At 31.6% G+C, this 14,129-nt stretch overlaps 1 protein-coding gene across 1 annotated transcript; it reads right to left on the reverse strand.

Annotated features, from left to right (window-relative positions):
• Nucleotides 1-2,156: 2,156 nt before the first annotated feature.
• Nucleotides 2,157-3,295, reverse strand: LOC114420414. Its single transcript, XM_028386316.1, has 2 exons — nucleotides 2,590-3,295; nucleotides 2,157-2,479 (listed from the first exon to the last, which is right to left on the reverse strand). Exons 1-2 carry the CDS (start codon nucleotides 3,293-3,295, stop codon nucleotides 2,157-2,159), a joined length of 1,029 nt encoding a protein of 342 aa, XP_028242117.1.
• Nucleotides 3,296-14,129: the final 10,834 nt, after the last annotated feature.

Raw genomic sequence — 14,129 nt, forward strand, 5'->3', positions numbered from 1 at the left:
ATTAGGATAATCAAAATAACATAAGGGAAGATGGATATAATATAACACCTAAGAAATTGGATCCAAGACATGAAAATAAGCAATACAGAACATGTATAATTCATGCAGAGTAACGAAAGTAAAAGATCAAACCATGGGTGAAGAAAATAAAGCAGAGATAAGAAAATGCACCAAAAGCAAATACAACAGCACCAAAAGTTCTTAATCATAGATCATACGACCAAACAAATAAGAAAATTCACTTCATAATGCGAATTAAAGGCCAAAAGCAAGAAAGTTTGAAAGGACAGAATCAACATTATAAAAAGAATATAACAGATGATGTATATCAGAGATCATATGACCGAACAAATAAGAAAATACACTTCATAACCCGAATTAAAGACCAAAAGCAAGAAAGTTTGAAAGGACAGAATCAGCATTATAAAAAGAACATAACAGATGATGTATATAACCGAACAACTCTGAAGCTTAATACAATACTTGGAAATAATGGTAATAGAATGCTACAAAATTTAATAGGCACTTAAAAAGGTTTAACTTAATCTTCTTTGTGTTTTGTTTAGGCTGGGGCATAATCAAACAGGATACTGATAGACTGTTTTTTCCTATATGCATGATTCAAATGTTATTCTAGATGACATGCTACCTAGGGTCCATTGATAGTGACAATATAGTAGCATCATTTTAAATTATTGGATAATTTTCACCACTCGTTAGCAATGAAGAAAACTAAATTAATATTTAAATTTCTTACTATCTATTTAACTATAGAATATCAGAACCATTGGAATAGGTTTTTGAATTAGTATCAACAAAATGTCAAAATAGAACATGCATTGCCATAAAAGCACAACATGAATGCAAAAAGTGTGAGGGGCAAAAATGTGGATTTAAACGTTGCTAATATCTAAAGAGTAACATAGATGATAACGTAGTATGCAAGAAACCTAAGACAATGGGTACAAATAAATGAAGTAGAAGTAGGGAAAATTGAATTAGGGGTTTGGCACACGAAAGAAAGTTGAGTGAGACAATCATGGATTCAAAGGTAGAATTGTTCAATATGTCTGTCCTAAATTGCAATTGAGGTATTGGGTTTAGGCTTACCTTGCTTGAGGCAGTCGATGAAGCGGAAGTCATGGTGCTAGTCACTTTGAGAGAATGATTTGCTTAGAGTTGAAGTGGAGGTGGTAGAAAAAGAAACGGTGGTTTGATGATGTGAGGTAGTGGGTGATGGAAGGGTCATTGCTTTTGGGGGGTGTAAGTGGTGGCAAGTTAAGTTGTTTGGAAACTGTGGAGCATTGAATGTTACATTCAAAGATTGGACATGAATTGGCAGAATAATGAGTATGAAGGGTTGTGGTGGTGGAGGCAGGTGAAGAGGTATTTTTATTGCTGAATATAACAAAGAGGAAGTTAAATTTTTTTATTGTTATAAATACAATTTGCATTATCAGATGAATGACCTGTCTAATGTTGAAATCGGTAATGATTTGGCAGAGATAATATTTTCCAATGGCAATTGATTATCTAACAAAAGAGAAATAGTTCTACTAAAAGAATAATAATAAGTGTATTATCCTAGGAAAACAACCAGAATAACATATAGAATTCATTTGCTGAATGGTAGTATTTAAATTGAGATAAGCATTTTATTTTCTTTCGTGCAATTCATGAAAGAAATGGTTAATTTGGAGTTCATGAAAAGAGATGGAAATTTAAAATGCAGCAAATAAGAAAATGCACTCCATAATGGAAGACTGGTTTTTTGAAGTTGATGAATTATAGATTGGCTCATTTGATGATGTTTTAACTGTATATCAGAGATCATATGAGTAAGAAGCAAATACTGTTGTGCTTAGAATTAAATTTGCAATCCCAAATAAATTGGATTTACCTTTTAATATTTGTAAAGACCTCTTTGAAAACCACATTGGTGGTTGAAGTCATTTTTTTTTGTTCTGATCATGTATTAAAATTCGAAGTCCTTTCTTTGACTTGACCCTTGATGATGCAACATATAATTGACCATGTGAAAAAACTGGTTTTGGCAAGTAAAGTTCAACTAAAGATAGGGATTGTCCTTGGGATTTGTTAATTGTCATTGCATAAGAAAGCATTATTGGAAATTGTCTCCTCAATAGCTTAAAAGGTCATGGTGACTGTGAAGGTGACATAGACATTCGTGGGATATAAACATGATCTCCGATATTTGTCCCAGAAATTATGTCAGCTGCAATAACATGTTTTGCTAATCTTGTGATAATTAACCTAGTACCGTTACACAACCCTTGAGTTTGGTCTAAGTTCCTTAATAACATTATAGGTGTTCCAATCTTGAGTTTGAGACAATGATTGGGTAAGCCAGATGTTGTCAATGAATTAAGAAATTTAGTTGTGAGTGAGCGGAAATGACAACTTTCAATGGTTTCGGATTTGTCAACTGAATCAGAGCTTAGATATTCCATTTGTTCACCTATCAATATTTTAGACATAAAAAGACAAGTTCATCAACCAAAAATGTAAAATCCAGGAAAGTTGACTAAAAGATGAAAATCAAAATAAGATAATTTAGTATATGATCACCTGATATCATTGTAAGCATATAATCATTAACTTGTTGTACTATTTCATTTGTAGAAGCTAATATTGCTCTGGTTTGGAAGTATTCATGATTATTGTGATGATGAGATAGATCTGGGAATGTAGAGCTAATTATACTATGAATAGGATCGTTATATTCTGTGATTAATAGTTCATGTGGAATTTCAATAGTATCATAGCCATCATTTTCATCTCCAATAATACCATCACCAATATCTGTAATCCATTGCGCAAAAGCCGCAGTTTCTTCTTGATCTGTTGCTTGCATGTTGTTTTGTAAGCGCATGTTTTTTGTCAGTCTCATGATCTGACAATGATCCCATAGATAAGAGGAATTAATTGTTGCATTAACAATATCAGAGCGGCTGCCTCTTGGAATGACTGGCAGGATCTGTCGGAAATCTCCACCAAAGACCATGACTTTGCCTCCAAAGATTTTACTGTCCTTTGAGTTGTGTTTGATGATATCTCTAAGACTGTGATCAAGTGCCTCAAAACAGAATTTGTGAGCCATGGGTGCTTCATCCCAAATGATCAGACTCGTCTGATTTAATAGTTCAGCTAATTGAGTTCCTTGATGGATATTGCATGTTGAGTCTTCAAAAACTGGAACTGGAATTTTGAATTTTGAATGTGCAGTTCTACCTCCAGGCAATAACAGAGAAGCTATGCTGCTAGAGGCTACCATAGTTACAATTTTATTGTCAGCTCTTAGTGAACTTGCAAGTGTTTTCCAAATGTATGTTTTTCCTGTACCTCCATATCCATAGAGAAAAAACATACCACCTTCATCTTTATTAACAACTTCAACAATCTGGTTGTAAATTGATGCTTATTCGTCTAGAATTATCGATATGTGGTGTTAGATTTAAAGAAAAATGAATCAAGTTGAAATACTAATTTCTAGATGAGAAAAGCTAAGAAGGAAATGGACATAATAATTTTTAGAGGGGTAAATTGCTCTGTAGTTAATGTACCTGTCATCTGAGAAAATAGATGTTCAAACTCTTATCTAAGTTCTTGATTTTTGTAATTGAGTTCAGCTAATATAAGGTTATTGTTTAGATAGGCTGGACAATTCGCATCCTCTGGATATGGCATTGAAGGATAGTCTCTAAGTGATCTTTGATTTGCTTGCAGCAATTCTTCAATTTCAAGCAAGACCAGATTTTAAAGAGTTCTATCATTAAGCTGTAATGCTAATACACAAAAGGGAAAAAAGTCAAATTATATGTCGTATCAATATTGATTTGTGTCATGGGAAATTAGCTCTAACTTGGACTTGTTGATGATTTTTTTATAATTATAGACAATGTCATCAGCCATCCAATGTCAAGTTTGGTCTCAAACTTGTTCAGGTTTGCTCATTGTTGCAATTAAAAGTAACAACACAAATAGCTTTCTTATATAATATGCTGAACCCCAGTATTTTGCTTCTTTTATTGCCTCAATGAATTCTTTATCATCTTGCAAAAATCCCATAGCAAAACATGCTTCTTTATATGTAGGATACTGAACATTATCAATTGTTCTTAAATCCTCAAATAAGGTAGGTCCTTTATAAACAGTAAGCATCATTCTCAAATAAAATAATTCCCCTGTAATTGGTGGGACCCATAGTAATCTGCCAATGGTGTAGCCTTTCTTCCTAAGGTGCCAACATCTTTTCTTCTGATTGTATACAAACTTAGAAACAAATTCTGCATAAGTAAGATTTTTTCCTTCAACAGAATTTTGGTTGGTGTTCATCCATGAAATAAACTTTGAATCAGAGATACTTGGCTTAGACAATACATCATCAATATCATCATGGTCTTCATAGAGAACACTATGTTGGCCTGGAAGATGGAAGTGTAATCTTTCAACAACGGGTTTTCTGCCATGTATTGGAAACCCAAAGATTCTCCAAGTAGATTCACAGGGACATATGTATCTGTCAGGAAGATAGATGTAGCTATTAAAACAATGATCGTCAGATAAATTAGAGATCAAGTTTTAATAATACCTGCAATCTAGATATTCTTTGATCTCATCATTATGAGTGCCACCATTGTGAGTTTGATCATTATCTTCATGAATCAAAACAGCAGTTACTCTATCATCTCTTGTTGATGTACTTAAATAAATATTTGATAGAAGTGCTTTGGTTACACCATTCAATATTGATATGTGCTTGGTATTTTCTGAGCAATCTTGGATTGTAAGGTACAATATACCTATTATCAATTATAACACCATTTTTCTCAATTGTGTGACCATTGTTTCTTCTACGATAAACCGAAAAACCATCAGCATCTAAAACAATATACGACTGGAACATTTTAGGATAGAAACGACTGCACTTGCCTTTTTTCATGCATAGAGATCCAGGATCAAAGTTCCACATGGGCCATGAACCATATGGTTTTTTACTAATGAATGCAGTTCTGGATCATCTTGCTGTGAAGGTATCTCTGCTGATATAATTTGATCAATTTCATCCGAGGATGAGTATTTGTTATCAGGATGTAAAAAAAGCAACAAATGGACATGAGGCAGCCCTCGTTTTTGAAATTCTATTGTATACATATCTGCAATTTATTAGTAAGTCTGTTAATAGACAACAATTAAAGTTATTAGATATGGTTGTGTGCTTAATATTGACAGTGTAAAATAACAATGTCACACATAATATAAATTCACCAAACTTAGAATCAACTTACATGCAATAACTTTTCCTAGCATGTGATTCTTTGTCAAGTCCATAAGCATTTGTTCATACTTTAGTTTGAAGACTCTGGAGATTATGTCTGGTCTGTCTGTCGCTTTCAGATTTAACGAATTCAACAATCTATGAATTTCAGGCCAGTTTGGATTGCAGGTTAAAGTAATAAACAAATTTGGGAAGCCCACATGGCTACATATGGCCATACCATCAAAATAAAGTTGATCCATATAGCAGGGACTGCCAACAAAGGTTGAAGGCAAAATGACTCATTTACCTTTATTTAGGCCTTTTGTGCTTCCATCATCCAATGACTGCTGTAAGCTGCAAAACTTGTCAACTCGAAGTTTTTTTTGGTTGTTTCTGATGTAAGAAAGCCTTTCTGATTCAACCATAGTATACCCCTCAACAACAAATTGTTGGAATAGTCTCCTAGAATTCAACAAATTTTTTTGACTCATTTGGTCTGCATTGTAGCCTGTAAGAAAATCACTCCCTCATTGTAAGACGATTTCTTTTCCTTTTCTTACCATCTGATGGACTACTATGTAGGATATAAGGTCTATATCCATCTTCCCCGTAAGAAAATAAGAGAGAGTATTGTAGAGCTAGATAGCTAGAATGTAATTCATGAATCCTTTGTAGTTATCCATGCTGAGTTTCAATAATAATATCTCTTTTTAAATTTGCATCAAAATCGCCTACTATTAGTGTTGTAACTTCTGGAACAGTAGGTACATTATATGTACGACCATTTTTTTCACGATTAGCAATCAATTTCAACTTGATATTATCCACTTGAGCATCTTGCAATCTATCTCTCGCCATCCTGAAATTTTTGCATGCACGTTGTATTCATCCAGCATCTCACTAAGCTGTGAAACAATGTGCTCTTGAATTTGATTATGTGGACTGTTGAGCAAAGCAAACAATTATATATATGATGATTGCAAGATTAGCAATGCAGAATAAACAATTGAAATATGTTAAAATGTAACATTGTTGATCAATGTTGTGCATTTATAATAATAACAATGAAAGACTAACTACCTTATTGCATTAATCCTATTCCGCACTTCATTTTTTGTGTCAAAGATATACAATTGTGCAAATTTTGGTTCTTTCCCAGGAATTGGTAACATGTTACCTATTCTATGACATGGTTGACCTTGAATTCTTATTGTAGGAGGTCCTCTTGAATGATTAATTGATTTGTCGAACTTAATACCAACAGAAGTAAAGGCAAACATCATGTTATATATCCTTATGTTCTGTTGGTAATTTTTACTATTAGATGTACCATGATCATACAAAAGTTGGCAGAGATATTTAGGTGGATTTTGTAACAATGGAAGTTCAACTTTGCCACTTCCACAACATAAACTGAATCTTGGATTCGTAGTTCTTTTATGTTTTGAGACTCTTTCATCATACCACATATTTGCATTACAGTGGCTACATTGCATGAGTTGGTCACCAAGATCAGAATACCCTGAAATTGTTTAATGACATATGGCAAAATGAGGTTGGTTATTGAAAATGTTTTAGGAAAACATGTAAATTAGAACACGATAAACAAAAGCAGTTCTGTACAGTGCAAGGTATTCGAGGCTAAGCTAATAACATAGTGTTTATGAATATTAATTGTTACCTTCTCTATTAATTGCAGGCTAATTAGCTGAGGACATATAGTTTGACTTTCAGGTGAAGAAACTGAAGCAGGGCCTATGAAAATTGCGTTTAGATCAGATTATAACATTATAATGTTGAGAATTAATTTGACAAAGTAGATTTTGATTGGTACCTTGTGTTAATTCAGAACTCTTATCCTCTGATGAATCATGAATATTAGCTAAAAAAGTGAATTAAATCTAAGTTTAGTGGAATCTATTTAATGTGGAATGGATTCCCATAATATTGAATGCACCTTACAACTTGGTTGTCTTTGTGTGAAAAAAAATGTGGATATTGTATTATTAAATCAATAAAATAATTACAATTATTAACTGTAATTTGGAAGATAATATTTTGAATTGCTTACAATCAATATTTTGAGCCTGATCATTAACTTTGTGCTGCCTGATACCTTTTTTCTTTATCCTGGCTTGTGCTGTATCACTATGATTTGCATGCTGATGGTTATCCATGTTCTTGATGCTTGTTGTTAATCTTGACTGAGTTATAAAATTTTTAGTGATTTCTTGTTGGAATGTTACAATACATGGTAAATTAAAATTCCAGAAGTCCATGGACATGCAGAAAATAAATGCTATTTCCAATCGGACCAAGACATAACTTGACTAAAATGATCAATGTTGACAACTGGTTAAATGGATCATACTTTGATAAAAATGATTAGACATGCATGTATAGCCATGATTATAGCCATGGTTTTGACGGCCACATTAAAACTTGAAAAGTAAGTAATAAACAGTAAGCATAAGGAAAAACACTAAAATTATGAATGCTGACAGCTAATTAAATGCACTAAAATGATTAGACATGCATTCATAGCCATTGTTATACCTATGCTTTGGCGCCATCGATAAGAAATCTGATATGGAAAATGTTATGGATGGCAGAAGTAGGATGTTAACCTAAGGAGAAATTGTTTTTTTTACTTGTCATATTAATTGTACATCATATTGAGGGATATGATGAAAGATGGAGTAAATTTATAAAATATCCGATTCTGCATTTGTTAAAGTTAAATCAAGCCAAAAATGCCATCTAAAATAACAAATGATGCTAAACGATGATTGATAATAAATAAACAGTTAATTACATATCATTGATGATCCAAGATCATGTTTCTCAAGACTCGAAAGCTGATACTTTTGTCTTGGTGTGTATATTCTGTTGTTAGAAAATTAATCAGATATGAATGCTGGTTTAGTTGTCCCAGTGATCAATATTTCGTGGTAATTATTTCTAACATTTTAATTTGTTTCCTGTGAATACTTTGTGCGGAGACAATTAAGGATGTACACCTTAAAATCAGATGCTTTAATGACCCTCTAAAACTTTGATTGAAATTTAAGTTATCATGATTGTGAAGAACATGTTTTTTGAACTTTCTGTCTAGCAATTTGTGATTTGTATTTCCAAATCTTACTTGTTCTATCTCTCACGATATATTTGAATTCATAACATTTGCATAGGTATTGTATCAACTTTGAGAATTTGTCGAGTTTCTTGAAACATGCCTTTATAACCATTAATATAACCATGCTTTGTCCATATTTATTTTAACAATTGAACAAATAAGGATTTTGAAATATAGTGCAATAATTAAGGTGACATCGGATAAACTACAGAACTAAAATCCCAGAATACTTGGATACAAAATAAGATTCAAATTTAAACAAAAGTTGTGATCAAAGTTTTAAAGGAACACCATGACAACAAAATTAAAGGTAGGAGCCAATTTACAATATACAAATAGCAGGGCAAAAAAAATTGTTCAGCACAACTTGCAAGCAACCAAATGCACTAAATTGTGCCATGTTTTTTTAATTTGTTGGATGAAAGTTGCGCATGTGAAATTTGAGAGGTCCCTGCTTCATCATCACAATCTTGAAATGCCTGCCGCTTTGTAGGTGTCAAGGGGAGTCCAAGCAGTGGATGATGGTCTACTGTCACAGACACAGATTGCTGGATAAAACAAATAGCAATGAATAAGTTGAATGCTAAGTTGAAAGTCATGAAGTGTCAAAATGGAAGAGTTGCAAGAAAGATCATATTAAAAAATAAGAGCAGTGATCAAAACTCACAGATTCATGTTGGGCAGAATGATTGGAATCAGAAATTGGGATATTCATTTTTGAAGATGTCTGAATAAGACATACATTGAAGATAACACAACCCATGCAAAACAAATAAGTATGAATAGAATACATAGTTTTCACAATAGTTAATGTCAAATAACTTGCATTGAACAGTACCTCAACATCAGCTAGCATATCCATCACAACATTTATTAAGCTTGAGTCAGTTGAACACTTCAAAACAGGAGAATTCTTGAACTTGGGTTGCACCTTTATCTTGAAAGCAAGTTCATAACCCAGCAGCTTATCAAGTGCTTGGGGTGAAGCATTCAAATCAACATTACCATCCTTGTGCAAAGAGAATAATTGTATCACACAAACAAAAAATAACATATCAAAGATAAAGAGTCACTTTTGAATCCAAAAGCGCACTTCAATTTTAAGCTTATTAACTGCATCAGCTGATTGACCAATTAATTCACTGCATTCACGGTCCCAAAGCAGGAATTTTGTGTTTTCATCTCCGTGGTTGATCATCACCTCAAGCCTATACCTGCTACCATATGTACCAACAATGAAAAAATGATGAAGGTATGAAGAATACACAACATTTTAAAAGATAACAATGACCTAAGCACAACTTCCTTATTGTATTTGCTACATGCATATGTGAAGGGCGCCATCTCTGCATCACTTTTTTTATGGCACTGAATGCAAGCTGTATAACACCATGAATGATTGTCCAGAACAATCCTAGTAATTGTGCCAACAGTTACACAAACAATTTCCTGTGTGAAACAACATACACATCAAATGCTAAAAAAACTTCAGATGGTGCGGGGTAAAGAATTAAAATCTATAAGATGATTACTTCAGAGATGGTGTTAATCTCAGCAATAGTCTTTGCCTCAGCCTTTCCAAAGAATGATTCCTTTGATGATAATTAGATAGAACCTGAAAGTTGTGTACTCCCTTCATTGTGTACTTCCTTCACCATGGGATTTAAAACCTGAGCGGGCCTCAATGCCCAACTCTGCAAGCCTACAAATATAGAATCAACGACAAAAAATGGTCAACATATATTACATAACATATACAAAAAATACCATTCGTTGAATTCTTGAATCTCCATCACCGGTTGGTTAATAATTAACTTTGAAGCCTTGAAAGAATTGTTGACTGATGGGGGATAAGATCCTAAATCATTTAAAAAATAGAACCATAACATGCAATAGCATAAACAGAAGAACCAATAAATTCAAGATAAGGATATACCCTGAGCTTCCTTTATTCTACCATGGGTCAATAGAACTATAATTGGGCCATCACCTTCATAATCATCTAAGAACTTTAAAAACTGCAAGCAATAATCATCCCACAAAGTGCAAGATAGCAATTGGTGGCTATCAAAAACAAATAGTTATGAGACAATCAGTTAATAATAATGTAATCATACCCACAACTTGACAAAGCATATGACACAAATTGTTACCAAGTATCGAACTTTACCTCAAGTCCTTTAGTTTAAAGACTACCCTTCTACCTTTTCCTGAAACTTGGCGAAAGACAACCTCCTCCACAACACCAATAACATCTAAAGCAAGTAGGAAAATCAAGGAATGTTATTTTATTCCAAAAAGAGCAGAACTTTCAAAATAAACTCAATTGCAAAAATATAAGTTAACATACCAACCAATAGCCCAGGTTCAAACTGGCCAGCCACAACATCCGCAAATCCAGCAAACATGTATTTTCTAAAAGGGATGTCCTCTAGAACACACTCCCTTATAACAGTAACCCCAATAAACACCAATTTAAATTGGTGATCACAGACTCTGTACTGACCATTGTTTTTTAGCACTTTAAAATTGTGCATGACATAAGTACAATTTTCTTTCAAGTCCATATTTTTTTACTTCAATTGGTCTTGTTTACAAACAACGTGGATCTCATCACCCTGGATTGCATTAAAGTTACAACACAATGGCCTGAACAATAAGTAATAAATCTACAAAAAAAAACATAAAATTGAAGCATACATTGGAGTCCACAAACACCATCTCAGCTTGCTCAGATTTGTTAGGCGTGCCAATAAATCATAGATCACTGATCCTCACACTAAGTTTAAGAGTTTCTTTTGAGCCATCGATGCTCTTTATCTTGTCTGGAGAACGTGTCATAATACTGCGAAAAAATGCAACAATGCCGATAATCTTGCAAGGAAAAAGTTAACAACAAAACCACCATGAAAAGAGAAACACGATAAGCTAAGAAAAAATCCAAAACCTCGTTTGACACAGAAAAATGAGAAGCTAACATGCATGTAAGAAAATACACATGAAAACAGCAACAAAACAGAACAACAGAAGTAGCACGAACAGACAAACACGATAAGCAAACATGCAAACCAAACATCGTCCAACAGAGCAAAATGAAAAAATAACATGCATGTAACAAAACAAACATGAAAACAACACCGAAACAAAAGCGAAAAACCGAAAAGGTAATATGCATGTAAGAAAAGAAAAGCCAAAAAATCATAAGCTAACATGCAATGTAAGAAAACATACATCAAAATAGCACCAAAGAGAACCCAAACTTGGTCTGTATGTGGAAAAATGAAAAGCAAAAAACACAAACTGAAGCATCACAGATGAAATGAAATGCAAGAAACCACGTAAAGAAGCAAAGGCCAGCACATGCACAATCTGCAAAATCAAACACGTGTAAAAGCCACAATTTGCAAAATCAGACACCTGTAAGAAGGAGAAGAGTGAAAAATGAAAGGGCTGAAAGACTAAAAAATCAAAGAAATGAATAAGTGTCACAATCTTAAATAGGAGTATTTTAGAAATTTCCAAGGATATCTCTTTTATAGATAATATATAGATGTATCGGTTTACTTTATAGTCACATACATATTTTATTACATTATTAAGATGTTTAGACTTTAGACTGATTGCTGGGATTAGATATTTGTTTTATTTGATTATACTTTTTTTTTTCCTGATAAAAAAAATCAAGCCTTCAAATCCAAGACCAAATGCTTGTTTGCTCGATGTCGTGTAGGTCAAACAACCAATAGTTGATGTCTTGATTAAACAGACATTATAGTTATTTCGGAAATTTAATTTTAAAGAAAAAGAAAAAAGGTTAATTTTATTTTTAATAAAAATTTTAATACAATATTTTAAAATAAATTAAATAAATAAATTTAAATATTCCCAAATTCGATTTTTAATCTTTTATTTATTATTATAAACATTATATAATTTTCTTAATTTTAAAAAATAAAAGTTGTTATCCTTTCTCTTTTCCTTTAAAATCTCATCACTCTAAAAAGTCCTAATAATCCACTAGTAACAGTCAAGGCTACCTAGGATATTAATGACAACGTTAAAAAAACTTAGACCTACAGAAGAAAAGCAGTTACAGATTTATCTAAGCTCCAGATTGTCATCAGAAACGTTTACATTTTATTATCGTATATATATATATATATATATATATATATATATATATATATATATATATTCACAATATCTACCATGAGATAAATAATAATAGAAGTATAGGACTTGCATATACATCCAATTCTCATACAAGAACATCCAAGAAGTAACCCCGCTGAATATACTTATGCAATGAATTAAATTTGAACCCGAAGCCTATATTAGATTGATGAAGGAGACTCCGAATATATTTACCCGTTAAAAGAAGTTATCCTATTTTTCTTAAGGGATTTTAGGTTATAAGAACAGAAATAATTATAGTATTTTATAAACTATTTGTATGTTAAGATTTTATTAAAAAAATTATAATTTAAATGATATTTTAATTTTTAAATTTTAATTCAAAAATATAAATTTTAAAATTAAGAGTAACAATTTATAAAAAAAAATCTTACCACTATTAATCTTTTGATAAATTTTATTTTTTATAATATATTATTAGTATTATTTTCATCTGTTGGGGTCTTCATGAAAATAAAAGTGGTGGAGGAGGACCACTAAACTAAGTTTTGCTACACCATATTTCTTTTCTAGCTGGAAAATGTCTGAAACAAAAGAAAAAGGAGGAAGAGAGAGAAAGAGATAAGAAAAAGAAGTTGGACCCGTACAAAGACTGATGATGACGTCCTTACTTGGGCCACAAAGATTAGTGGCAAGGTTTGTAATTATCAACATTTTTTAGAATCATTAGAAAAAAAAATAATACTATTCTTACACACATTTTTATTAATATTTTTATAGTTTATAATTCATTTTTTTATTATTTATCTTTATCCTATTATTTATTTTATCTTTCACTTATCTCTTTTTTTATACTTCTTACCACTCTCGTTTTGGTAAAAAAATTAACAAGTTTTTTTTACAGAGTGTTATTAAATTTAAATGAAATTAATAAAAAATAAATTAAGATAATAAAGTATAATTTATTATTAATGTCAAAAGGCTATAAATTAAATTATACTAGTAATAAATTAAAGAAACAAGACTTTTATTATTGAAAATAAAAATAAAAAATAAAAAATAAATTTATAAATAAAGAATTATAATTTTTATTGATATGTTCAATAAAATATATAAAACATAAATTTAAATTAGAATTGATAAATATTATAATGATATGAAAAAAAATCCTTTTTTGTAAAATTATATATTTTAATTTTAATATAATGTATTAAAATTTAAAATTAAGTTAAAATAAATTTAATAGTACTGATTAAAGCCAATACTTTAAACAAAAACACAATTAAATACTTTTTTTTGGAGAAAATAATTAAATATCTAATATTTAAGAAAAAACACATTATTTAATAAAATATATTTTCTAAAAAGAATTTTATTCAATAAAATCTATAATATAGGTACATACTATGAAAATAATAACTATAGAAGGATGAAATTTGTGAAAATAAAACACAATTGGTGTCAGTAACAAAAACTGGCACGCATCAAAAGAAAATGACAAAACTGCCACTGCCGGGGTAACTAGAGCCAACCCTGTTGCCTGCTTCGAAGCAGACATGGAAAGGGATGGGTACTAAC

This window comes from Glycine soja, chromosome 7, assembly GCF_004193775.1.
Source record: "Glycine soja cultivar W05 chromosome 7, ASM419377v2, whole genome shotgun sequence".
NCBI classification, from domain to species: domain Eukaryota; kingdom Viridiplantae; phylum Streptophyta; class Magnoliopsida; order Fabales; family Fabaceae; genus Glycine; species Glycine soja.